General features: G+C 46.4%; 1 protein-coding gene across 1 annotated transcript in view; it reads left to right on the top strand.

The window, feature by feature from the left end:
- The first annotated feature begins 6,699 nt into the window (after positions 1-6,699).
- The window catches only part of lrrc38a (leucine rich repeat containing 38a), a 28,574-nt gene continuing 10,519 nt past the window's right edge, over positions 6,700-24,754 (top strand). The window contains exon 1 of the mRNA XM_060936958.1: positions 6,700-7,597. Coding sequence (XP_060792941.1) covers positions 6,970-7,597 — 628 coding nt within the window. The 5' untranslated portion in view covers positions 6,700-6,969. The remainder of the gene's footprint in view (positions 7,598-24,754) is intronic.

Genomic DNA, 24,754 nt, shown 5'->3' with positions numbered 1-24,754 from the left:
CTTAATTAGTCCATAACTTCATTAATAATTGTAATTAAGCAAATCTGGGTAGAAGTTATATGCACCCTAGGTACCCCTACTTTCATGCCAGAAAGAATAAAAATCGGTGAAGAATTGAAGGGGAAGAAGTGATTTGTGTGGAAACTGCTCATTAGGGCTTAATCCATATCTTCATTGTTATATGCAATTGTGCAAATTTGAGTAGAAGCTTTATGCACCCCAGGAAGACCAACCTTCCTGCCAAAAAGAATAAAAATCTGTGAAAAATTGAGAGAGAGGAAGTGATTTTCGTGAAATGTGGACGACAACGAACGGACGACAGACAGCACATGATGGCATAAGCTCATCGCCTGTTGGCCGGATGAGCTAATAAATTTGTCACTTGTCACTGAACTGCTTTTTTTAACATTTGCTCATTACTTATCCTGTAAATGAAACATTATTTGCACATTGTCCATACTTCCATATCCGTTAGCCGTTTGCACTATTTACTCCATTTGCACTATGTGGCAGTGGGGGCATGGTCAAGCGTCAGTCTGTGAATGGAGGGCAGAGTCAGGGAAGGTAAGTGGCGGAATCACTGCACCTGATGGGAATTAACCTGTGTTTGTGTGTCTTCCCCAGTGACCGCGCCCTATAAAGAGGAGAGGGAGAGTGGAGGAAGGGAGCTTCTCCCCAACCTGGATACTTGTGTGCGTGATTTAAGCTGAAAAGCTAAATAAAGAGTTTTTGAGAACTCAGTTCTGGCCTGCTGTGCTTCTGTGCTCCACCCACCGAGAACACTTGTTACAGTGGTGCCAAAACCCGGGAAGGAGCGCAGGAGTGAACAGCCCCATGGAGTCCTCCCCCTTCAAGGACTTGATCCATGCCCTCACCATGGCCCAACAGAGCTAGCACCAGGCGCTGGTCACCCTCCAGAAAGAACAGGGGCAAAGGTTCGAGGCCCTGGTGTTGGCACAGCAGGAAGACCGCCAGGCGTTCCGGCACCTACTCGCATCAGCGGGGTCCCCCACCTCCACTGCCGCAGGCCCTCCCCACCTCATCCTTATGAAGATGGGCCCGCACGACGACCCCGAGGCCTTCCTCGCCCTTTTTGAGCAGGCAGCAGAGGCGTGGGGTTGGCCGGTGGAACAGCGCGCGGCGCGCCTCCTCCCCCTGCTCACAGGCGAGGCGCAGCTGGCCGCGTTACAGCTCCCCACCGACAGCCGGCTGGTCTACGCGGACCTCCGCAGGGCCGTCCTCCAGCGCGTGGATCGCACTCCAGAGCAGCAGCGCTTCCGCGTGCTGCACCTGGAGGAGGTCGGCCGGCCGTTCGCATTTGGCCAGCAACTCCGGGACGCCTGCCGCTGGTGGCTGAGGGCCGACAACCGCGATGCCGAGGAAATCATCGATCTGGTGGCGCTGGAGCAGTTCGTCGCTTGACTTCCAGAAGGGACTACGGAGTGGGTCCAGTGCCATCGCCCGGCGTCGCTGGATCAGGCCATTGAGCTGGCGGAGGACCATATGGCGGCCATTCCAACGACAGGACAGCGTGTCTCTCCCTCTCCCCTCCCCTCTCTCTCCCCTCCTGTTCCTCGCCCTCGCCCCATTCCCCCACCGCGGAGGCAGGGGCCGGCTCCACCCCAGCCGGCCCGCCGCACCCACGGTGTCCTACCGTTTCCTACTTCTGTGTCTGTGTCTTCCCCCCCTCAGGTGAGAGTAATCGATGGTCAAACGCTCCAGCCAAACGCCACCCCGTCCTTCCCCTATTTTTCCATTATTAAGGATAGGTTATATCGAGTGACGCAGGACACTCAAACTAAGGAACAAGTCACCCAACTTTTGATCCCAAAGAGCCGCCGGGAATTGGTATTCCAGGTGGCTCACTTTAATCCCATGGCTGGATACTTAGGGCAGGATAAGACACTAGCCCGAATAATGGCCCGGTTCTATTGGCCAGGGATTCGCGGCGATGTCCGTAGGTGGTGTACTGCGTGCCGCAAATGCCAGTTAGTAAATCCAGCGGCCATTCCAAAAGCACCTTTGCGCCCTCTACCATTAATCGAGACCCCGTTCAAAAGAATTGAGATGGATCTCGTCGGGCCATTAGATCGGTCAACACGAGGGTATCGCTTTATTTTAGTTCTCGTGGACTATGCAACGCGATACCCGGAAGCAGTGCCGCTCCACAATATCTCCACACGTAGTATTGCAGAAGTGCGCTTCTGCGTCATCTCCCAAGTCGGAATCCCCAAAGAGATTCTGACTGATCAAGGCACTACGTTTATGTCACACACACTGCGCGAACTGTATGGGTTATTGGGAATCAAGCTGATCCGCACCAGCGTTTATCACCCACAAATGGACAGTTTAGTCGAACAGTTTAATCGCACCCTCAAAAATATAATTTAAAAAAATTTGTAAGCAAGGATGCATGTAACTGGGATAAATGGCTCGAGCCCCTGCTTTTCTCAGTGCAAGAGGTCCCACAAGCCTCCATGGGGTTCTCCCCATTCTAATTATTATATGGGCGTAAGCCATGTGGCATCCTAGATGTGCTGCGGGAAAATTGGGAGGAGGGACCTTCCCCGAGCAAAAATGAAATTCAATACGTTATTGACCTGCACGCAAAACTCCACACACTCACACACCTAACCCAGGAGAATTTGCAGCAGGCTCAAGAACGTCAAGTCCACCTGTACAACAGGGGCACGCGCCTTAGGGAATTCACACCAGGAGACAAAGTACTCGTGTTATTGCCCACGTCGAGCTCTAAATTAATCGCCAGGTGGCAAGGACCCTTTGAGGTCACACGGCAAGTCGGGGATGTCGACTATGAGGTGAGGCGAATGGACAGGGGCAGGGCATTACAGGTATACCACCTCAATCTGTTAAAACGTTGGAGCGAGGAGGTCCCCATGGTGCTGGTGTCGGTGGTTCCAGAGAAGGCGGAGCTGGGGCCGGAGGTTCAAAAGGGAAAATCGGCATCACCCACCGCTCCGGTCCCCTGTGGAGCCCATCTCTCCCCGACCCAGCTCGCGGAGGTTGCCCGGTTGCAAACAGAATTTTCTGACGTGTTCTCGCCCCTGCCTGGCCGCACCCACCTCATAGAACACCATATTGAGACGCCCCTGGGGGTGGTAGTGCGCAGCCGCCCTTACAGACTGCCCGAACACAAGAAAAAGGTGGTTCAGGAAGAACTCGAGGCCATGCTCGAAATGGGCATCACCGAGGAGTCCCACAGTGACTGGGGCAGTCCGGTGGTCTTGGTTCCCAAGGCCGACGGGTCGGTCCGGTTCTGTGTGGACTATAGAAAAGTCAACGCGGTGTCTAAATTTGATGCGTACCCAATGCCTCGTATTGACGAGTTGCTCGATCGACTAGGCACGGCTCGTTTTTATTCGACACTGGATTTGACAAAGGGATATTGGCAGATCCCCTTGACTCCATTATCCCGTGAGAAAATGGCCTTTTCCACACCGTTTGGCTTACACCAGTTCATCACACTTCCATTTGGGTTGTTTGGGGCGCCCGCTACGTTCCAGCGGCTTATGGATAGGGTCCTCCGCCCCCACGCCACCTATGCAGCCGCATACCTAGATGACATTATTATTTATAGTAATGACTGGCCGCGGCACCTAAAACACCTGAGGGCCATCCTGGGGTCGCTGAGGTGAGCGGGGCTCACAGCCAACCCGAAGAAGTGTGCTATTGGGCGGGTGGAAATATGGTATCTGGGCTTCCACTTGGGCAATGGGCAGGTGCGTCCCCAAATCAATAAGACAGCAGCGATTGCGGCCTGCCCGAGGCCCAAGACCAAAAAGGGGGTGAGGCAGTTCCTGGGGCTGGCTGGCTACTATCGTAGGTTTATACCTAATTATTCGGATGTCACCAGCCCGCTGACTAATCTCACTAAAAAGGGGGCACCAGATCCGTTCCAGTGGACGGAGCAATGCCAGTGGGCTTTTTCTAAGGTAAAGGCTGTACTGTGTGGGGGGCCACTGTTACACTCCCCTGACTTTTCTCTCCCCTTTGTTTTACAGATGGATGCGTCGGACAGAGGGCTGGGGGCCGTTCTGTCCCAGGAGGTGGAGGGGGAGGACCGTCCAGTGCTGTACATCAGCTGTAAGCTGTCAGTGCGCGAGGGCAGATACAGCACCATAGAGAAGGAATGCCTCGCCATCAAGTGGGCGGTCCTCGCCCTCCACTACTATCTGCTGGGGCACCCTTTCACCCTCTGGTCGGACCACGCGCCCCTGCAGTGGCTCCACCGCATGAAGGATGCCAACGCGCGGATCACCCATTGGTATCTGACACTCCAGCCATTTAAGTTTGAGGTGGTCCACAGGCCGGGGGCGCAGATGGTTGTGGCAGACTTCCTCTCCCGTCAAGGGGGGGGAGTCGGCTGCAGGCTGGACGGCTGCCCGGCCTGAGTCGGGCGGTGGGGGTATATGGCAGTGGGGGCATGGTCAAGCGTCAGTCTGTGAATGGAGGGCGGAGTCAGGGAAGGTAAGTGGCAGAATCACTGCACCTGATGGGAATTAACCTGTGTTTGCGTGTCTTCCCCAGTGACCACGCCCTATAAAGAGGAGAGGGAGAGCGGAGGAAGGGAGCTTCTCCCCAACCTGGATGCTTGTGTGTGTGATTTAAGCTGAAAAGCTAAATAAAGAGTTTTTGAGAACTCAGTTCTGGCCTGCCGTGCTTCTGTGCTCCACCCACCTAGAACACTTATTACACACTATTTCTGCTTGTGTGGTTTTGTATGCATGTGTCTATCTTTAATTGCATTTATATATATATATATATATATATATATATATATAATCTCATTATCTCTAGCCGCTTTATCCTGTCCTACAGGGTCGCAGGCAAGCTGGAGCCTATCCCAGCTGACTACAGGCGAAAGGCGGGGTACACCCTGGACAAGTCGCCAGGTCATCACAGGGCTGACACATAGACACAGACAACCATTCACACCTATGGTCAATTTAGAGTCACCAGTTAACCTAACCTGCATGTCTTTGGACTGCGGGGGAAACCAGAGCACCCGGAGGAAACCCATGCGGACACGGGGAGAACATGCAAACTCCACACAGAAAGGCCCTCGCCGGCCACGGGGCTCGAACCCAGACCTTCTTGCTGTGAGGCGACAGCGCTAACCACTACACCACCATGCCGCCCATATATATATATATATATATATATATTGCATTTTTTATATTCATTTTGTTTGTGTATTTATGTTTACACTGAGGGTCTGGGAGAAATGGTATTTCAGTCCCATCTATGTCCTGTGCATATGGCAGAATTGACAGTAAAGTTGACTTATTATTATAACCTTTATTTAACCAGGTTTGTACCATTGAGATCGAAGGTCTCTTTTACAAGAGAGACCTGGGCAAGACTTGACTTGATTAAGGCACGAGCACAGAGGTATCACCTGGAATAAACTGTCCCAAAGTTTCAAGCCCTCTGTCTGTGCTCTTTTGAAATATGCTGGCACTCTGTTACCTCATACACACATACACCACTGCACACACGAAGGTCATCTCATGTTTCCAATCTCCAGCCAGCTCTTCAAGGTAGATTCCAGTCTGGCTATCGAACCCGACTGGCGTGCCACAGCAGTCTTACATGTTCGCTATTCTTAGGCTGTTTAGTGTTTACTGTATTTTACACCCTGGCACTTCCTTTAGAGCGCCTACCTACTGAAATGCCTACTGTTTTCAACAGCATGTCACTCCTGACATTCATCATTTATTCAGATGCTGAACATTAATAGCATATGGCATGTTGTCTGTCCCACTGGTAGGAAGTACTCTACTTGCCTCTCATCCATTAATGGGTGTCTGTCAAATGAACAAAGTCATGGTCAAGGCTACAGTGTTCTGAGGGTATTTTGTAATCGTGTTTGGTCTCTGAGCCTCCAGCACATGTGCTGTAAGTGGGACGCATCCTGTGTTCTCAGGATGTGTGTGGATGTGGGTGTGTGTGTTGGGTTGGAGGATTTCAACAGCAGTATACACTAGAGAATAACAAATGTAAACTCTAGTGATAGAGAACTAAACAAGAGCTAGAGAGCTGAAAAGAAATGTCATGCAGAGATAGTGTCAGTATGAAATGTCGAAACAACAGTTACTTGTTACAGTGTAATTTTAGAAATGCATGATGTACAGCTCGGAAAAAAGGGTTATCCTCCCCAGGGAGACTCATGGTCACGTTGACACTCACTATCTCACTTTTTCAGACAGTAATCTGTATGCAGATGGCTCCGGGTTTGTGCTCATCACCATGGCAATGGAGCTGGAATATGAATTCGTATGCCGACTGCATGGAGAGGACAAGAGAAAGGAAGCTCAGCATCACTGTCTGCGAGCAGCACTGCCTTCTGTGCATCTTCTCTTTCCAACTGACTTGATGTGTCAGATATTTTATAACCCACAAGCTGTGCTGAACAATAAAAGTGGATTAATAATGGAGACCTGCTCCAATAAGGCATCACCCACAGACGGTTGATGGCATCAGTGATGACTGTGGGTTAACCCAGACAAGCACACCTCCCCCTTTGTCACATCCCCTCTTCTGACCAACCCCCATTCACACCCCCTCTTGCTTCTATTTACCTCTTTCCTAATCCCTAGCATCTCTCTCTCTCTCTCTCTCTCTTTCTCACACACTCCGCTCTATCCTCCTCCTTCACGCTCAGAGCGAGCAGGCTGCCACACGACCCACACTGCCTGCTATATGATCTCTTGGAAAATAGCATTTCGTGTCTTTCTGTGCTCTTTGATGATGCTGAACCCTTATTTACATTGTGATCTAACAGGCGAGGAAAGATGCCTTCTCAACAACCCTGACGCCTTTCTCTTCCTTATGCTCCCCCCTCCCTTCACCTCATCTCCTTCCCCCTGACCCTTCCCTGTCTCCCCTTTCTCAAGTTCCCTTTCCTTAAACCCCCTATTCTCCCTTTCACCTTTCACCCCCTTGACAATGTTCTCATGTGTTTACTGGCTTCAGCCTTTCCTCGCTTTGCTCTCCTCTGCCTTAGTCACTTGGGCTCAAAACTGTCCATCCAGCTGCATGTGTCCAGATCATCACACCGTGGACTGCACCGGTCGAGGGCTCACCCGTTTACCAGACTCCTTCCCTCTGGACACACGGAGGCTCATTTTGTCCAATAACTGGATACCTGGGATCCCTTCAGATTTTTTAGTTCTCTACAGTGATCTGGTGTACCTGGACCTGCGGAATAACTCTCTGACCAGGCTGGAGCCAGGGACGCTGACCAGCTCCTCCAGGCTTGTCTACTTGGACTTGGGAAGCAACAACTTAACCGAGATCCCTTCGGGAACTTTTGGAGAATCGCGCAGCCTGATCAAGCTTCGTCTGGGTAACAACCCCTATCTAAGCATGGTGAGCGAGGGTGCCTTTTCAGGCCTCACTTCCTTACGAGAGCTGGAGCTGGAGAAGAATGGCCTCTCTGGCCTGGATGTCAGAGTGCTGAGCCAACTGCCTTCCTTGAGATTAATACATCTGGAGGGGAACCCCTGGGTGTGTAATTGTCATTTTGCCAAATTGTTTTTCTGGCTGAATGAAAATCGTCACAAGCTCTCAACTGGTAAGTTGCTTATAATTATAATAATTATTATTATTTTTAAATATTGTCCATTCATAGAAATCACTAGAACTTTCAAGTTCCAGTTTAAATATTGAAACTAAATGTGCAGCCTTAGCTCTGCACTTGCCTGAGAGAACATTTGACATCAAATTTACAAGAGGTCATTTGCATTTTTTGTCTATTTAGCCCAAATAACAATGCAACAATTTTACACGCTATCTCAGATATTATGTTTAATGCTTTTAATGCTTTTATTGCAACACTTGATCATCACTCATCAGATCTGGGGACTGTAAAATTCACTTCATGTTGTCAGTGTTCCCAGTGAACATCATTAATAGATAAGACATGTGACATGACATACTACTAACTAGAACACACTTGAATAATACATGAGAATAACAGAGAGATTACCACTGAAGGCAAATACAACATACTATATTTTCATTCATGTGCATAATTAATAAAACATACAGTATGGACTCATACAAATGCCCGTTGCTTTCCCCCGTACTGTTTCTCTAATAGCTAGATATTTTACATATAAAAAATATATAAGAAAGTCTGAACCTAAAGCTACTGTAGACATGAAATCCTTAGTTTGTTGATCACTGGTTTCCGTATAATTGATGTCAAGCAGTATCAGGTGTGGGTTCGAGGTCTTCTTGTTGCTTAGAAATGACCTGACAATACAGGCATTGTGTAAGAGGATGAAGAATGGCATTCACTTTCTTTCCTTTTCCCCGTCTTGATTCTGCACGAAAGCTGGATTATGTAATCTGACTACCAAAATCCAGTGCTTGAAATCAGCGTAGGTACAGCTGAAAATATCTGGAGTCGTACTACAATAGTTTTATTAATGTGCTTCCTGATTAGATTTAGATGTCAGTCATTATCTTTTTCATTTACGATTTACTGAGTGTAATTTCCTGTAAACATAATAACTGTCACTAGGACTGAGACAGTCTGCTCTTTTATTTATAAATCATGATCTTCTTTTGATAGATTGGTCTTTGTAATCATTTCTTATTCTATAATTTCCTTTCACTAGATCCATGCATTACAACTAAATGGGAATGAAAATGTCAACCAAAATAACTTTGTTTAGCTCTTACAATAACACAAGGAGTAGTAAATTCTTTATTAATTGCAATTATGCAAATTTGGCTAAAAGCTATATGCACCCCAAATCCATAACTTACACAGATTAATATGAAACCAAATAAAAAGTAGCTACATGAGAAGCAGGAGAATATCTAATCTTAAAGAAATCTAGATTACACTTTTAAGTAATGAAAAATATTGTGTTTCTATTTAGTCATGAAATTTGTACTTGGCAGCGTAACAGGTTTATGTTTAAAAGTCTATCCAACACTATTAACACGCTTTACTTGGTTGGAAAAATAAACGAGACCATCAATGATGGCGTAGCTCACTCCGGCTCTGTCTAAAGTGGGCCACCTTGCGCAATAAATGTCGCAAGCTATATACACTATATACAAGCTATATATAGAAGCTTTATACACTCTAGGAATACCTACGGTACCTATTTGCCAGAAAGAATCCAAAACAGCGAAGAGTTGACCGAGAAGAAGCGATTTTTGTTGAGCTGCTCATTAAGGCAGAATTAGTCCATAACTTCATTAATAATTTCAATTAAGCAAATCTGGTTATAAGTTATATGCACCCTAGGTACCCCTACCTTCATGCCAGAAAGAATAAAAATTGGTGAAGAATTGACGGAGAAGAAGCGATTTGTGTGAAAACTGCTCATTAGGGCTTAATTACTCCATATCTTCATTATGAATTGCAATTATGCAGATTTGGGTAGAAGCCATATGCACCCCAGGCAGACCTACCTTCCTGCCAAAAAGAATAAAAATCAGGGAAGAATTGAAAAACAAGAAACGATTTTTGTGAAATGTAGATGCCACCGGACGGACAACAAATGACACATGATGGCATAAGCTCATCACCTGTTGGCTGGATGAGCTACTAATAAACCCATTAATGCTTTTTTGACTACAATTGAATCTTTGTAATTAACAACCAGGAGTTCCATTCAGAGCTGAGGTACACACACCATGGGCGATTGCTCTAAGACAATGAGGGAAGCTCAGCCTCCTCTAAAAATGACGAACATCGTGTAGGATGAATTGCGCTAGGCTTATGTTATAGCCGACCTTATAACATTGCTATTTCAGATCCAGAATCATAGAAATATATGTGCTCAACCCAACTACAGTGCGAAATCATTCCGTTATAACTTTCCCCAGTTCGCCTAATGTGTGTATGAGTTTTTCCCCCTCGTGACAACGCGATGCAGCCCAGCATCAGTGGACTTCAATGGCATTTGGGAGCTATGCGCTTTCAATATCAAAATGCAAGACGATTATTGGACAAATACTGCGAAAACGCCCGCCCACCGGACTCCCAGCCTCAGTGGACTTCAATGGCATTTGGGAGCTATGCGCTTTTCAATCTCAAAATGCAAGACGGTTATTGGACAAATACTGCGAAAATGCCCGCCCACCGGACTCCCAGCCTCACAGTGGGAGGGACATGGCAAAGCTTTCCGCGAGGAGACTGGTGATTGGTGAAAGCGGCCGGATATTTTCTTTGATTGACAGCTCGTTTCAAATATAGACAGGCGGCGGTGAATCTCAGTTCAGTCCCATGCGGATTCACAAGTGCCGTGGTGTATTGTAAGAGATCAGCTTACATTTCGATTTCATTCATTACATATGGTTTCTACCAGCTTTTTTAGTTTGTATATATTTTCATTGTAAATAAAGTGTAAATATAGTGTTGTCAAGTTTGCTATCTTAGTTCCAGAAATTTCGTTTATTTGAGTGACTGAACTTGAACTTGAGGGGGCTAGTCAGCTAGCAAGAAAGCTGCGCACGGATGCCAAGCATTGCTGATTTAATTTTGGCGAAGCCATTTGCCAGTCTTCCTTTCGAGGAAAAAATTAAAATTAAAGAGCAGGGTAGACCAACGCCTCAAATTGACTTGGTGAAAAAGGTAGGGAATAATACTCGTTCCTTTCAGCTCTCCTGGTACGAGAAAGTGAATTGGCTAACAGCAAGTGACCCACATCAACAACAGTAAATAGGCTACTTTAGTAATATGTCATGGATGGACCAAAAATATAGAATCTATTTAAAATGTTTATGCTGAGTATATTATATTGGACTAGACAGGGACACTCTAACGAGTGCAAACCCCGCCTTTTCCCTATTAAAATACATTGGGTGAAAATTTCGAAGTTCTGCCATGACCTTGACCTTTGACCTTTGACCTCCAAAATTTAATGGTTTCCTTCCTGGGTGATTGGCAACACATGTACAAAATTTGGTCCAAATCGATCCATTGGTTCTTGAGATATCTTGCAGACACACAGACAGACAGACAGACAGATACACACACACAGACTGACGCAGGTGAAAATAATAACCCCTCCGACTACTGTCGGCGGGGTTAAATATATATTTTTATTCTGGATATGAATTAAACACAGCTACAATTTGGAAAACATTTTTAAACAAAAACACAGCCGAAAACATTTCATACTACAGACCTGGACAGATACAGTGGTGCTTGAAAGTTTGTGAACCCTTTAGAATTTCCTATATTTCTGCATAAATATTACCTAAAACATGATCAGATTTTCATACAAGTCCTAAAAGTAGATAAAGATGACCCAGTTAAACAAATGAGACAAAAGTATTATACTTGGTCATTTCTTTATTGAGGAAAATGATCCAATATTACATATCTGTGAGTGGTAAAAGTATGTGAACCCTTGCTTTCAGTATCTGGTGTGACCCCCTTGTGCAGCAATAACTGCAACTAAACATTTGCGGTAACTGTTGATCAGTCCTGCACACCGGCTTGGAGGAATTTTAGCCCATTCCTCCGTACAGAACAGCTTCAACTCTGGGATGTTGGTGGGTTTCCTCACATGAACTGCTCTCTTCAGGTCCTTCCACAACATTTCGATTGGATTAAGGTCAGGACTTTGACTTGACCATTCCAAAAAATTAACTTTATTCTTCTTTAGCCATTTGTGGCAGCGGGGGTGTGGCCGAGCGTCAGTCTGTGAATGGAGGGCGGCGTCAGGGAAGGTGAGTGGTCATATTGCTATACCTGTTGTCAATTAACGTGTGTTTGTGTGTCTCTTCCAGTGACTGCGCCCTATAAAAGAAAAGTGAGAAGGGGAGATTGGCGCCGAGGGCTTGATAATAGCCTGTGTGTGTGTGTGTGTGTGTGTGTGTGTGTGTGTGTGTGTGTGTGAGAGAGAGAGAGAGAGAGAGAGAGAGAGTGTTTTGGGCTGAAAAGCCACAATAAAGAAAATAATTAAGGAGCAAACAACTGCCTGCCATGCTTCTGTGCTCCACCCACATCAGGGTCTCACTACAGTGGTGCTGAAACCTGGGAGTGCATAAGGGAACAGCCCCATGGATTCCCCTCCGTTCAAGGACCTGATCCATGCCCTTGCCACAGCCCAGCAGAACCAGCACCAAGTGCTGGTCGCCCTCCGAAAGGAGCAAGAACAATGGTTCGAAGCCTTGGTGCTGTCCCAACAGGAAGACCGCCAGGCATTCCGGCACCTGCTCGCGTCGGCTGGGTCCACCACCGCCACTGGAGCGAACCCTCCCCACCTCACCCTAACAAAGATGAGTCCGCACGATGATCCAGAAGCCTTCCTCGCGCTCTTTGAGCAAGCAGCGGAGGCATGGGGTTGGCCGGTCGACCAGCATGCAGCGCGCCTCCTCCCCCTTTTGACAGGCAAGGAGCAGCTTGCCATGCTGCAGCTCCCCACCGACAGCCGGCTCGTGTACACGGACCTCCGAAGAGCCATCCTCCAGCATGTCGGCTGCTCCCCACAGCAACAGTGGCAGCGCTTCAGCTCGCTGTGCTTGGAGGAGGTTGGCCGACCGTTTGCATTCGGGCAACAACTCCGGGACGCCTGCCGGCGGTGGCTGAGGACAGACAACTGCAACGCCGAGCGAGTTATCAACCTGGTGACACTGGAGCAATTCATCGCGCGACTTCCAGAAGGAACAGTGGAGTGGGTCCAGTGTCATCGCCCGGCGTCCCTGGACCAAGCTATCGAGCTGGCAGAGGACCACATGGTGGCAGTTCCAATGGCAGGAAGACATGTTTCCTCTTCTCCTCTTTCCTCTCTCTCTTTCCCTCTCCCTCTGCTTCCTGTCCTCGCCCCATTCCCCCACCACGAAGGCAGGGGCCGACTCCCCCACAGCCGGCCCGGTGCACCCATGGTGTCCTCCTGTTTTCCCCTTCCTTGTCTGTGTCTTCTCCCCCCCGGGTGACTGATGTCCATAACACAGGTGCAGAGGGAGAGCCTGGGCTGGTGTGCTGGCGCTGCAGGGAGCCGGAACATTTCCAAAATCAGTGATCCACGATGGAGGTGGGCACAATGGTCCGGGTCCCCGATGTGCCAAAAACCACCCTCGATCGGGCCGGAGTGTACCGTATACCGGTAAGTGTCCAAGGGCATACATACCAAGCTTTGGTGGATTCCGGCTGTAACCAGATCTCAATCCACCAAAGCCTGGTGCAAGGTGAGGCATTGGGGAGAGCACGAATGGTGAAGGTGTTGTGTGTGCACACGGATATTCACAACTACCCTTTAGCATCCGTCCACATTCTATTTCAGGGGGAAAAGCATAGTGTAAAGGCAGCGGTTAACCCTCATCTCACCCACTCACTGATTTTGGGGACTGATTGGATGGGTTTTAAGGAATTAATGACGCACATAGTAAGGAGTGGGTCCTGCAGTAATCCATCTGGGGAAGACCCCAGACTAGCATTGGCGGGAGAAGCTGTCACAGAGCCATCTACGTCAGTACAGCATCAGGGTGATATGCAGAGTGAGAAGCACCCTACCCCTCCTCCCTCTCTCAGGGATTCCCTTGGGGATTTCCAGTTAGAGCAGTCGCGAGACGGGACTCTGCGGCATGCATTTGACCAAGTGAGAGTAATCGATGGTCAAATTCTCCAGCCAAATGCGACGCCAGCCTTCCCCTACTTTGCTATTATTAAGGATAGGTTATACCGAGTGATGCAGGACACTCAAACTGGCAAAAAGATCACACGGTTATTAATCCCAAAGAGCCGCCAGGAACTCATATTCCAGGCGGCTCACTTTAATCCCATGGCCAGACACTTAGGGCAGGATAAAACACTAGCCCGAATAATGGCCCAGTTCTATTGGCCAGGAATTTGTGGGGATGTCCGTCGGTGGTGTGCGGCGTGCCGCGAATGCCAATTAGTAAATCCCACGGCCACTCCAAAAGCGCCTTTGCGCCCTCTCCCTTTAATCGAGACCCCTTTTGAAAGAATTGGAATGGATCTCATCGGGCCATTAGATCGGTCGGCACGGGGATATCACTTTATTTTAGTTCTGGTGGACTATGCAACGCGATACCCAGAAGCAGTGCCTCTCTGGAATATCTCAGCACACAGTATTGCGGAAACGCTTTTCTGCTTTATCTCCCAGGTCGGGATTCCGAAAGAAATCCTGACAGACCAAGGCACTACATTTATGTCACACACACGGCGTGAGTTGTATGGGTTACTGAGGATTAAGCCTATCCGCACCAGCGTCTATCACCCACAAACCGATGGCTTAGTGGAATGGTTTAATCAAACTCTCAAAAGTATAATTCGGAGGTTCGTAAGTGAAGATGCACATAATTGGGATAAGTGGCTCGAGCCCCTGTTATTTGCAGTACGAGAGGTCCTGTAAGCCTCCACAGGTTTCTCACCATTTTAATTATTATATGGGCGTAAGCCGTGTGGCATTTTGGATGTGCTACATGAAAATTGGGAGGATGGACCTTCATCTAGTAAGAATGAGATTCAATATGTTCTTGACCTGTGCGCCAAACTCCACACACTCACGCGCTTAATCCAGGAGAATTTGTGGCAGGCGCAAGAACGTCAAGTCCGACTGTATGACAGGGGCACGCGCCTTAGAGAGTTCACACCAGGAGACAAAGTACTCGTATTACTGCCCACGTCGAGCTCCAGATAGATCGCCAAGTGGCAAGGGCCCTTCGAGGTCACACGGCGAGTTGGGGACATCGACTATGAGGTGAGGCGAATGGACAGGGGTGGGGCATTGCAAATTTACCACCTCAATCTATTAAAACGTTGGAATGAGGAGGTCCCTGTGGCGTTGGTGTCAGTAATCCCAGAGAAGGCGTAGCTGGGGCTGGAGGTTCAAAAAAGAAAATTGACATTGCCCACCACTCCGGTCCCCTGTGAAGACCACCTCTCCCCAGCTCAACTCATGAAGGTAGCCCAGTTGCAGAAAGAATTTTCCGACATGTTTTCACCCCTGTCCGGCTGCACCCACCTCATAGAACACCACATTAAGATGCCCCCGGGGGTGGTAGTGGGCAGCCGCCCTTACCGCCTGCCCGAACACACAAAAAAGGTGGCCTGGGATGAACTCGAGGCCATGCTCGAAATGGGCATAATTGAGGAGTCCCACAGTGACAGGAGCAGTCCAGTGGTCCTGGTCCCCAAGGCCGATGGGTCGGTCCGGTTCTGTGTGGACTATAGGAAAGTCAACATGGTGTCTAAATTTGATGCATACCCAATGCCTCACATTGACGAGCTGCTCAATCAATTAGGCACTGCTTGTTTTTATTTGACACTGGATTTAACGAAGGGATATTGGCAGATCCCCTTGACTCCTCTGTCCCAAGAGAAAATGGCCTTTTCCACACCGTTTGGCTTACACCAATTCGTCACACTTCCTTTTGGGTTGTTTGGGGCACCCACTATGTTCCAGTGGCTTATGGACAGGGTCCTCCGCCCCCACACCACCTACGCAGCCGCGTATCTCGATGATATTGTCATCTACGGCAATGACTGGCCGCGGCACCTCAAACACCGCAGGGCCTTCCTAAAGTCACTGAGGTGAGCGGGTCTCACAGCTAACCCAAAGAAGTGTACAATTGGGCGGGTGGAAGTACGGTATCTGGGTTTCCACTTAGGCCATGGGCAGGTGCGTCCCCAAATTAATAAGACGGCAGCGATTGCGGCCTGCCCGAGGTCCAAGACCAAAAAGGGGGTGAGACAGTTCCTGGGGCTGGCTGGCTACTATCGTAGGTTCATACCTAATTATTCAGATGTCACCAGCCCAGATATTCTTTGGTAGAATGACTTGTGTGCTTAGGGTCGTTGTCTTGCTGTATGACCCACCTTCTCTTGAGATTCAGTTCATGGACAGATGTCCTGACATTTTCCTTTAGAATTAATTGGTATAATTCAGAATTCATTGTTCCATCAATGATGGCAAGCCATCCTGGCCTAGATTCAGCAAAACAGGCCCAAACCATGATACTACCACCACATTTCACAGATGGGATAAGGTTCTTATGCTGGAATGCAGTGTTTTCCTTTCTCCAAATGTAATGCTTCTCATTTAAACCTAAAAGTTCTATTTTGGTCTCATCCATCCACAAAACATTTTTCCAGTAGCCTTCTAGCTTGTCTATGTGATCTTTAGCAAACTGCAGACGAGCAGCAATGTTCTTTTTGGTGAGCAGTGGCTTTCTCCTTGCAACCCTGCCATGTACACCATTGTTGTTCAGTGTTCTCCTGATGGTAGACTCATGAACATTAACATTAGCCAATGTGAGAGAGGCCTTCAGTTGCTTAGAAGTTACCCTGGAGTCCTTTGTGACCTCGCCAACTATTACATACCTTGCTCTTGGAGTGATCTTTGTTGGTGGACCACTCCTGGGGAGGGTAACAATGGTCTCGAATTTCCTCCACTTGTACACAATCTGTCTGACTGTGGATTGGTGGAGTCCAAACTCTTTAGAGATGGTTTTGTAACCTTTTCCAGCCTTTTCCAACGCTTTTTCTGAGGTCCTCAGAAATCTCCTTTGTTCATGCCATGATACACTTCCACAAACATGTGTTGTGAAGATCAGACTTTGATAGATCCCTGTTCTTTAAATAAAACAGGGTGCCCACTCACACCTGATTGTCATCCCATTGATTGAAAACACCTGACTCTAATTTCACCTTCAAATTAACTGCTAATCCTAGAGGTTCACATACTTTTGCCACTCACAGATATGTAATATTGGATCATTTTCCTCAATAAATAAATGACCAAGTATAGGGGAGAGTGGGGTGAGATGTAGCCTGGGCCCGCCCATCCTAAGTGTGACGCAACACGAGGGCCTGTTGCGAGCTTAGTCTGGCAAGGCAAGCTATCTCCAGCTCTTCCAAGCTCCCGAAAAATCGGGAGCCAATCAACTTTGAGCATCTCCAACGGCCCTGGGTATAGGCGTGTTCAAGGCAGTGACGTAGTAGAACTGCGACCGGAAGCCATAGATTGTTTACAGAATCTATGCCGGAAGCGCTTCATTCACTAGAAACATTACGAACATGGAGCAGCGGCAAGCCTTTGACACAGCGGTAGATGCTGTATTGAAAGCATTCAACAGAAAGTTCTCATTGAAAACGGAGCAAAGAGAAGCCCTGGAGGTATTTATCTTCTTCCTGTTACTCAAGCAGTTTCCGTCGCGTCACATACGTCAGAGGAAAGAGTGATGTGATTGGTTTAAGCTTCATCACAGCCTTTTCTGGCTTCGACCAGTAGCAAACTGAGGCATTTCAGGGAGGTGGGTCAACCATGCCTTTGGTAAACAGTTGGGCTTAATATCTTTGCCAGACCAAATGCTCGCAGAGCTTTGAAGTCGCGTTAGCCAGACTAGGTGAGATGTGCCAGTGGGGAAGTTGTGCCACCCCCTGTTTCTAGGGAACCATAGAAGAAATTGGTCATGTGACCATACATTTTTGAAGAGTCAGCCATTTTACTCATCCTGCAAAGAAGAGAGCTTCATTGCATGAGAGGTAAGCACATTTAAGTTCAAAAAACTGTTTTTTGCTTTTCAAAGTAAAATTTTTATGATCAAGGTTTTTTGATTGTTGTGTCTGAACAGTTATAGACAAGTTTGAAAAAATTTCACACGTTTTAGTGCTTTGGTAAGCTACACTATGAGTCTATACAGCTAGCTTGATGTTAGCTCAAACTTGCTGGATGATGCATTTTTTCCAAAATGGGGTTGGGGTGATTTGTGCCAAAGGGCCTGGGTTAAGTTGTGCCAGTGGCACAACTCACCCCCATTTATGAATATTTTAAATATATTATTTTATTGTCATTGTACATTGTATTCTTACATTTTATCACTAAAACTATGTGACATTCTTAATTTTAGACCAAAAATAGAAATAGACCATCATGCCACGGAGTTATAAGAGGAAGACAGGCACTCCTCTAGAGGACATGGACAGAGCAGTGAAAGAGGTGGAGAAGGGGAAGTCCATTCGTCAGGTGGTGAGGCACATGCCACCTGCACATGCACATGCCACAGGTCTTGAAGCAGGTCCAGACCCAGGGGAGCCACCTACTCTTCTGGAACCAAATCCCAAGCAATCATCAAGTGACAAAGCTGGTTCTTCTGCCCATTTGGGTTATGTATCTCCAGAGGCCATACTTCCCTTGCCAAAAGCCACAGCAAGAAAGCTCAGAATGAGAAGAAAGTAAAATCAAAAATCATGACCAACACACCTGAGAAGATGGAGCTGGAGAAGGCGCAAAAAGAAAAAGAAGATAAAATGGCTGAAAAGGAAAAGAAAAAGAATGAAAGGCAGAAGAAAAGGGCTCTCAAAGAATCAAATCAAACTAAACTCATGAAGAAAATGGTCATGTACAGTAGTTCAGAAGAAAGCACCATGGACATTCCACTTAATGACACCACTGAAGATGATGAAGCAGAAGATGGCCTGGAGAACACACATGGCAGAGAAAATGAAAGAGGTGGAAAGGAGAAAAGGAATGAAAATAAGAAGAGAGGGGCTCTGAAAGGGTCCAAACCAACCAAACCAAAAAAGAAAGTGATTGTCTCCAGTAGCTCAGAAGAGAGTGACATTTCCATTCCACTTAACGACACCACTGACTATGAGAGTTCAGATGTCCAGAATGATGATGATGGTGACAAGGATCTGTCTGCTGGGGACTTTGTCACTGTGAACTTTGCAGGCAAAACCAAATCCTACAACTATGTTGGATTGGTTGAGAAGGTTGATGGTGCTGACATCAGTGCAAAGTTTCTAAGGCGATGTAGTAAGAGGTCTGTGGATGGAAAGCCCATCTTCATTTTCAAAGAAAATGATGAAAGAGTCATCCCTAGAGAAGATGTGCATAAGAAACTACCCACACCACAAACACTTGGTGGTACAGCCAGAAGGGAGCAGAAATTTATATTCCCCTGTAGCATCGACAAGTGGGATGTTACGTAGTAGGCCAGATCTGTGAAGAGAATTGCAGTCAATTTGGTCTTCATTTGAATTTCATTTTGTTCTGAACATGTGTTCATGTGGCACTAGGCCTTGTTTAAGAAAATTGGCCTTCAATGTCATAAACTACCTATAGAATTGCTGATTTTTTTTTTATTTGGAACTCAACTTTGTTCTGATGTGTTCATGAAGAGCTAGGCCTTGTTTAAGAAAGTTGACCTTTGATGTGCTCATGTGGCGCAATAGGATTGTATAAAAATTTGCCTTTGATGTTGTAAAATAACTTTAAATAAACCTTAAATGAGTAATTTTGTATTGAATTTGTCTAGCATTTATATAGCATTACAGTTTCTGAGATCAAAATATACTGTTTTACTTCAGTAATCAATGGCACAATTTACCCCAATGTATTCTCTCCAAAGGAACAACTTACCCTGCACCGGGGGCAAGTTGTGCCACAAGACCACTTTTTTTCAGAAAGCTATATTTCTTAAATACTATATTTCAGATCCAAAGTGATTGTTCCCTGGGATGCACCACATCCTGAAATATATGTACATAATTTAGTTGGAAGCATTACTGTCATGGCCTCGCTTTAAAGTCACTTTAAGTAAAAACTGGCACATCTTACCCCACTCTCCCCTAATATTTTTGTCTCATTTGTTTAACTGGGTTCTCTTTATCTACTTTTAGGACTTGTGTGAAAATCTGATAATGTTTCAGGTCATATTTATGCAGAAATATAGAAAATGCTAAAGGGTTCACAAACTTTAAAGCACCACTGTAATAAGCTCTATTCAGAGAGTAATGTGAGAACTTCACATATTATAATTTCACGAATTTGATTTAGAATCTTGTAGCTATTTTAAGTAGTGCACACAAATAACTTGTGGCACATGATAGAAAAAATGCAACATAATGCAACATGTACTGTATCAAGTGCTATTTTATACACTGCAGACGCAATGCTCTATCAACCTGTGGCTTCTCTGGGAACTCATCTCATCTCATCTCATTATCTCTAGCCGCTTTATCCTTCTACAGGGTCGCAGGCAAGCTGGAGCCTATCCCAGCTGACTATGGGTGAAAGGCGGGGTACACCCTGGACAAGTCGCCAGGTCATCACAGGGCTGACACATAGACACAGACAACCATTCACACTCACATTCACACCTACGGTCAATTTAGAGTCACCAGTTAACCTAACCTGCATGTCTTTGGACTGTGGGGGAAACCGGAACACCCGGCGGAAACCCACACGGACATGGGGAGAACATGCAAACTCCGCACAGAAAGGCCCTCGCCGGCCACGGGGCTCGAACCCGGACCTTCTTGCTGTGAGGCGACAGCGCTAACCACTACACCACCGTGCCGCCCCTCTCTGGGAACTATTTTCATCAATGGAGCAAAAATAAACACAATATTTAGCCATATGTTGTATTGTCGAAGATGAGTTACTCAGTACAGTATTAACTGTACAGTATACAGTCTATGGCGGCACGGTGGTGTAGTGGTTAGCACTCTCGCCTCACAGCAAGAAGGTCCTGGGTTTGAGCCCAGCAGCTGACGAAGGCCTTTCTGTGTGGAGTTTGCTTGTGGGTTTCCTCCAGGTGCTCCGGTTTCTCCCACAGTCCAAAGATATGCAGGTTAGGTTAATTAGTGGCTCTAAATTGACCGTAAGTGTGAATGGTTGTTTGTGTCAGCCCTGCAATGACCTGGCGACTTGTCCAGGGTGTACCCCACCTCTCACCCATAGTCAGCTGGGATAGACTCCAGCTTGCCTGCAACCCTGCTTAGGATAAGCAGCTACAGATAATGGATGGATGGATGGATGCACAGTCTATAGAACTGTTGTATAAAAGGAATATCACACTCACAATCTTGCTGTTGTACTGAATACAACACAGCACAGCTGTGATTAGCTTCGGCATTCAGCCTGTAGCCTCCTGCCTACGGTCACATCATAGCCCTGCTTTTGCTCACTACAACCATGCTTGTCTGATTTTGTTTAATTATCTAAAACTAACAAGACAGACATTATATCAAGATAGCTTCTTCTTCTTTTAGCTGTTCCCATTAGGGGTTGCCACAGTGGATTATTTTTAGCTAATCTGCAGGTCTTTGAACTGTAGGAGGAAACCGGAGCACCAGGAGGAAACCCACACAGAGAACATGCAAACTCCACAGAGAAAAGCCCCCATCAGCCATGAGGTTCGAACCCAGAACCTTCTTGCTGTGAGGCAACAGTGCTAACCACTGCACCACCCCTAACAAGATAGCATTTAGTTTATATTATAACAAGCATACAAATTGAAATCAATATTCTAAAGCCTACAACCTAATATACTCTAATTTACATACTGCCAAATATTAAGAAATTCGACTTACTAGATAAGACAGGGTGTTCTTAACAGAAACTGAAAATTAAACCCAATTGGACAGCAGCTTAGCTAACCCTCATAAGTCCCTCTTAAAATGGAGACATACATATTGACAGGGCTTTCACATATTGTGAGGTTTTGAGGGGTCTGCAGTTATTATAATACATTTAAATGCCATACAGTGAGCTGGCACTTTTTGGAGAGAATCTTAGTTGACACCCTGTTCAATTCAGGTCAGTCAGCTCAACTGTTTCAGGATAAGTTTATTTCGATGAGGAAAAAATATATTTCAGGGGGCACAATGATTTGGTTACCTCTTTGTGTAACTGTCATGCAATTATCTTTTTTTTTTGCATGCAGCCTTATATATAATGGATTCATTGAGAAGGTTGCTTTTAGGAATCATGTGCAAACCTTGAGGAGTTTGATGGACAATTAGATGTGTAGTTGTTTGTGTATGGGGAGAAAAGCAAAAAGTACAAAGTCTTGTACGAATGGTCATGAGAGTTAGCAAGTGGTCTGACTAGGGCTGGCTCATCTGCACATCTTTCCTGGCCAATCGAAAGTCTTTAATCCATTGGCAGTTGGAGCTGGGTAAATAAAATTAGGTGAGTAGTAGCTCTGGAGGAGTGGTGCAGTGGTTAGCAGTGTTGTAATCGAGTCACTAAACCTCAAGTCTGAGTCCAGCCTTGAGTCCCCAGTGTTCAAGTCTGAGTCAAGTCCAAGTCATTAAAGAAAATTTCGAGTCGAGTCCACTATTGGTCCGAGAACAAGACTCCAACTGCATCATTTGATGCTGGCTGTTGCTGCCTTGATGTGAAACCATTTATGGCGCGCACGAGAATCTGCTTGGCATGCACAGTGTCCGGAGCGTGCCCAAGAGTCTATCTGCTGCAAGTGTGACAGTCTTGCACAAAATTTGTACAAAATTTAATGTAGATAAATATCTTATGCCAAATTATTATGGCATGTTACAAAAAATAAAGAAAAAATCAGAGTCCTTGTCTCCAGTTTACGAGTCTGAATGCAGTTAATGCACAAGTCCAAGTCTGAGTCATCAGTGCTCAAGTCCAAGTCAAGTCACAAGTCCTTAAAATTAGGGTACGAGTCGGACTCGAGTCCGAGTCCCTGACTCAAGTACTACAAGAACTGGCGGTTAGCACTGTCACCTCACAACAAGAAGCTTCTGGGCTGAGCCCAGTAGTTGTGGGGGCCTTTGCGTGTGGAGTTTGCATGTTCTCCCTGTGAGTTTCCTCCAGCTGCTCCGGTTTCCCCCAAAGACATGGAGTTAGGTTAACTGGCTACTCTAAATTGTCCATAGGAGTGAATGGTTGTTTCCCAAGCCTGGAAATGGGAGAGTTGCAGTAGGAAGGGCATCCGGTGTAAAACTACGCTCCAATTCATAGCGAAGCTCCTGCGCGGGCCGAAGGCCCGCACAAGCGGAGCCCCATAGGCATAGAGTGTGGATACATAAAGAAACCCATCGAGTTGTTTTCTGATGGTTTCGGTCCTGTGCGTGCCTCCACCATACCAGTGTTAGTAATTACCAGTCACACCGCCTAGTGGCCAGTGTTAATAATTACTAGTCATATACACTGCCTAGTGGCCAGTGTTTGTAATTGCCAGTCATACACACTGCCTAGGGCAGCACAGTGGTGTAGTGGTTTGCGCTGTCGCCTCACAGCAAGAAGGTCTGGGTTCGAGCCCCGTGGCCGACGAGGGCCTTTCTGTGCGGAGTTTGCAAGTTCTCCCCGTGTCCACGTGGGTTTCCTCCGAGTGCTCCGGTTTCCCCCAAAGACATGCAGGTTAGGTTAACTGGTGACTCTAAATTGACCGTAGGTGTGAATGTGAGTGTGAATGGTTGTCTGTGTCTATGTGTCAGCCCTGTGATGACCTGGCGACTTGTCCAGGGTGTACCCCACCTTTCGCCCGTAGTCAGCTGGGATAGGCTCCAGCTTGCCTGCGACCCTGTAGAAGGATAAAGCGGCTAGAGATAATGAGTTGAGATGAGATGAGACACACCGCCTAGTGGCCAGTGTTGTAGCTGGTAAAGAAATAAAAAAAAAGAGGCTGGCTATGATATAAGAAAATTCTACAGCTAAATTTATTTTGTCAGCCATTAAATGATTTGCTTTGTAAGAGATCATGGGAGTGTTTTATGGTGATTTGTAGCTATGTAAGCCAGAATGAGTTTTCTTTACTCCAGGTGTCTGCAGTCATTAAGGGCTATAATTCCTCATGTACACTATAAATGCATGTATCTTGATCACTCTACTTAGACACTTGATGTGTGAGTTTGTTTATTAGTCATTTACAATCAACACAACCTAATATCCACTACAATCCTTGACTTGCAAGTGACATCAAAGCAAAATAGAAACCCGGATGTCGGCCATGTTGGTGGATATACAAATGCGGGGTCAAGCGACATTCCATACAAAACATAGTCATGTGGGCGCAACTCTCTTTGTTTTTCCACTGCTTTAAGCGTTCTTTTAGCTATGCCATATCTTTGTGCTGTATTTGGTTGTGGTCACAACAGTCCTTGTGACCGTGGCACGTTCCGATTTTTTAGAATTCCGTCCGTGATTTGGAAAGAGGGCGAGGAAACTCTGAGGCTTAGTACGGAGAGGAGACGAGCACGGCTGAACAACATCGACAGGGCTGATCTAACCGAGGCTAAAACCAAAACAGCTCGTGTTTGCAGTAATCATTTTATCTCAGGTGAGATTCAAAAGCTTTCTCAATAATTTCATGGAAGAATTTTATTTCGTGTTGTTAGAATTTTGCTATTAAATGAGCGTTCTCTGGTCGTGGTTCACTCTGTCGTTGTTATAATTTTAACACGCACATTACCATTTCGCTTCTAGGAGCGCTAGCAAAATTATACAATAGAAACAATCCAGACTGGGCACCCACTCTAAAAATGGGCTATGTTTCATCCAAGGTCGGACTTGATTCTTCGGCAACCAAACCAGATAGAACATGATATCTGGGTACTCAATGGTTGGTAGAAGCGTCTTATCTTCAGAAAAGTCTGACTTTTTAAAATAATATGGGTCAAAACCACACATATCTATCTTCTCTTCCTATCGAATCTTCGCTCGACCGTCCAAATTGTGGTAATATTGAGAAGATTCAGCATTGTTTACAGACACGCTTTCAGTGGCTGCCATCCTAGTTGCTTTGTATCTCCACCATCATGGCGGATGCTCATGATGTAGCACATTTTGATCACGTGGTTGCAAGTCGTCTATATTATTGAAGACTTTTATCTTGTAAAAAAAAATTTACCCTCAAGTGCACCAGTCTTTATCTCCATAAAGTCAGTTTATACAGCTCTCATCTCATCTCATTATCTGTAGCCGCTTTATCCTGTCCTACAGGGTCGCAGGCAAGCTGGAGCCTATCCCAGCTGACT

Source organism: Neoarius graeffei, chromosome 13, assembly GCF_027579695.1.
Source record: "Neoarius graeffei isolate fNeoGra1 chromosome 13, fNeoGra1.pri, whole genome shotgun sequence".
In the NCBI taxonomy this organism is placed as follows: domain Eukaryota; kingdom Metazoa; phylum Chordata; class Actinopteri; order Siluriformes; family Ariidae; genus Neoarius; species Neoarius graeffei.
The sequence above is the reverse complement of the archived record's forward strand: the minus strand, read 5'-3'. Positions and strand labels throughout refer to the sequence as shown.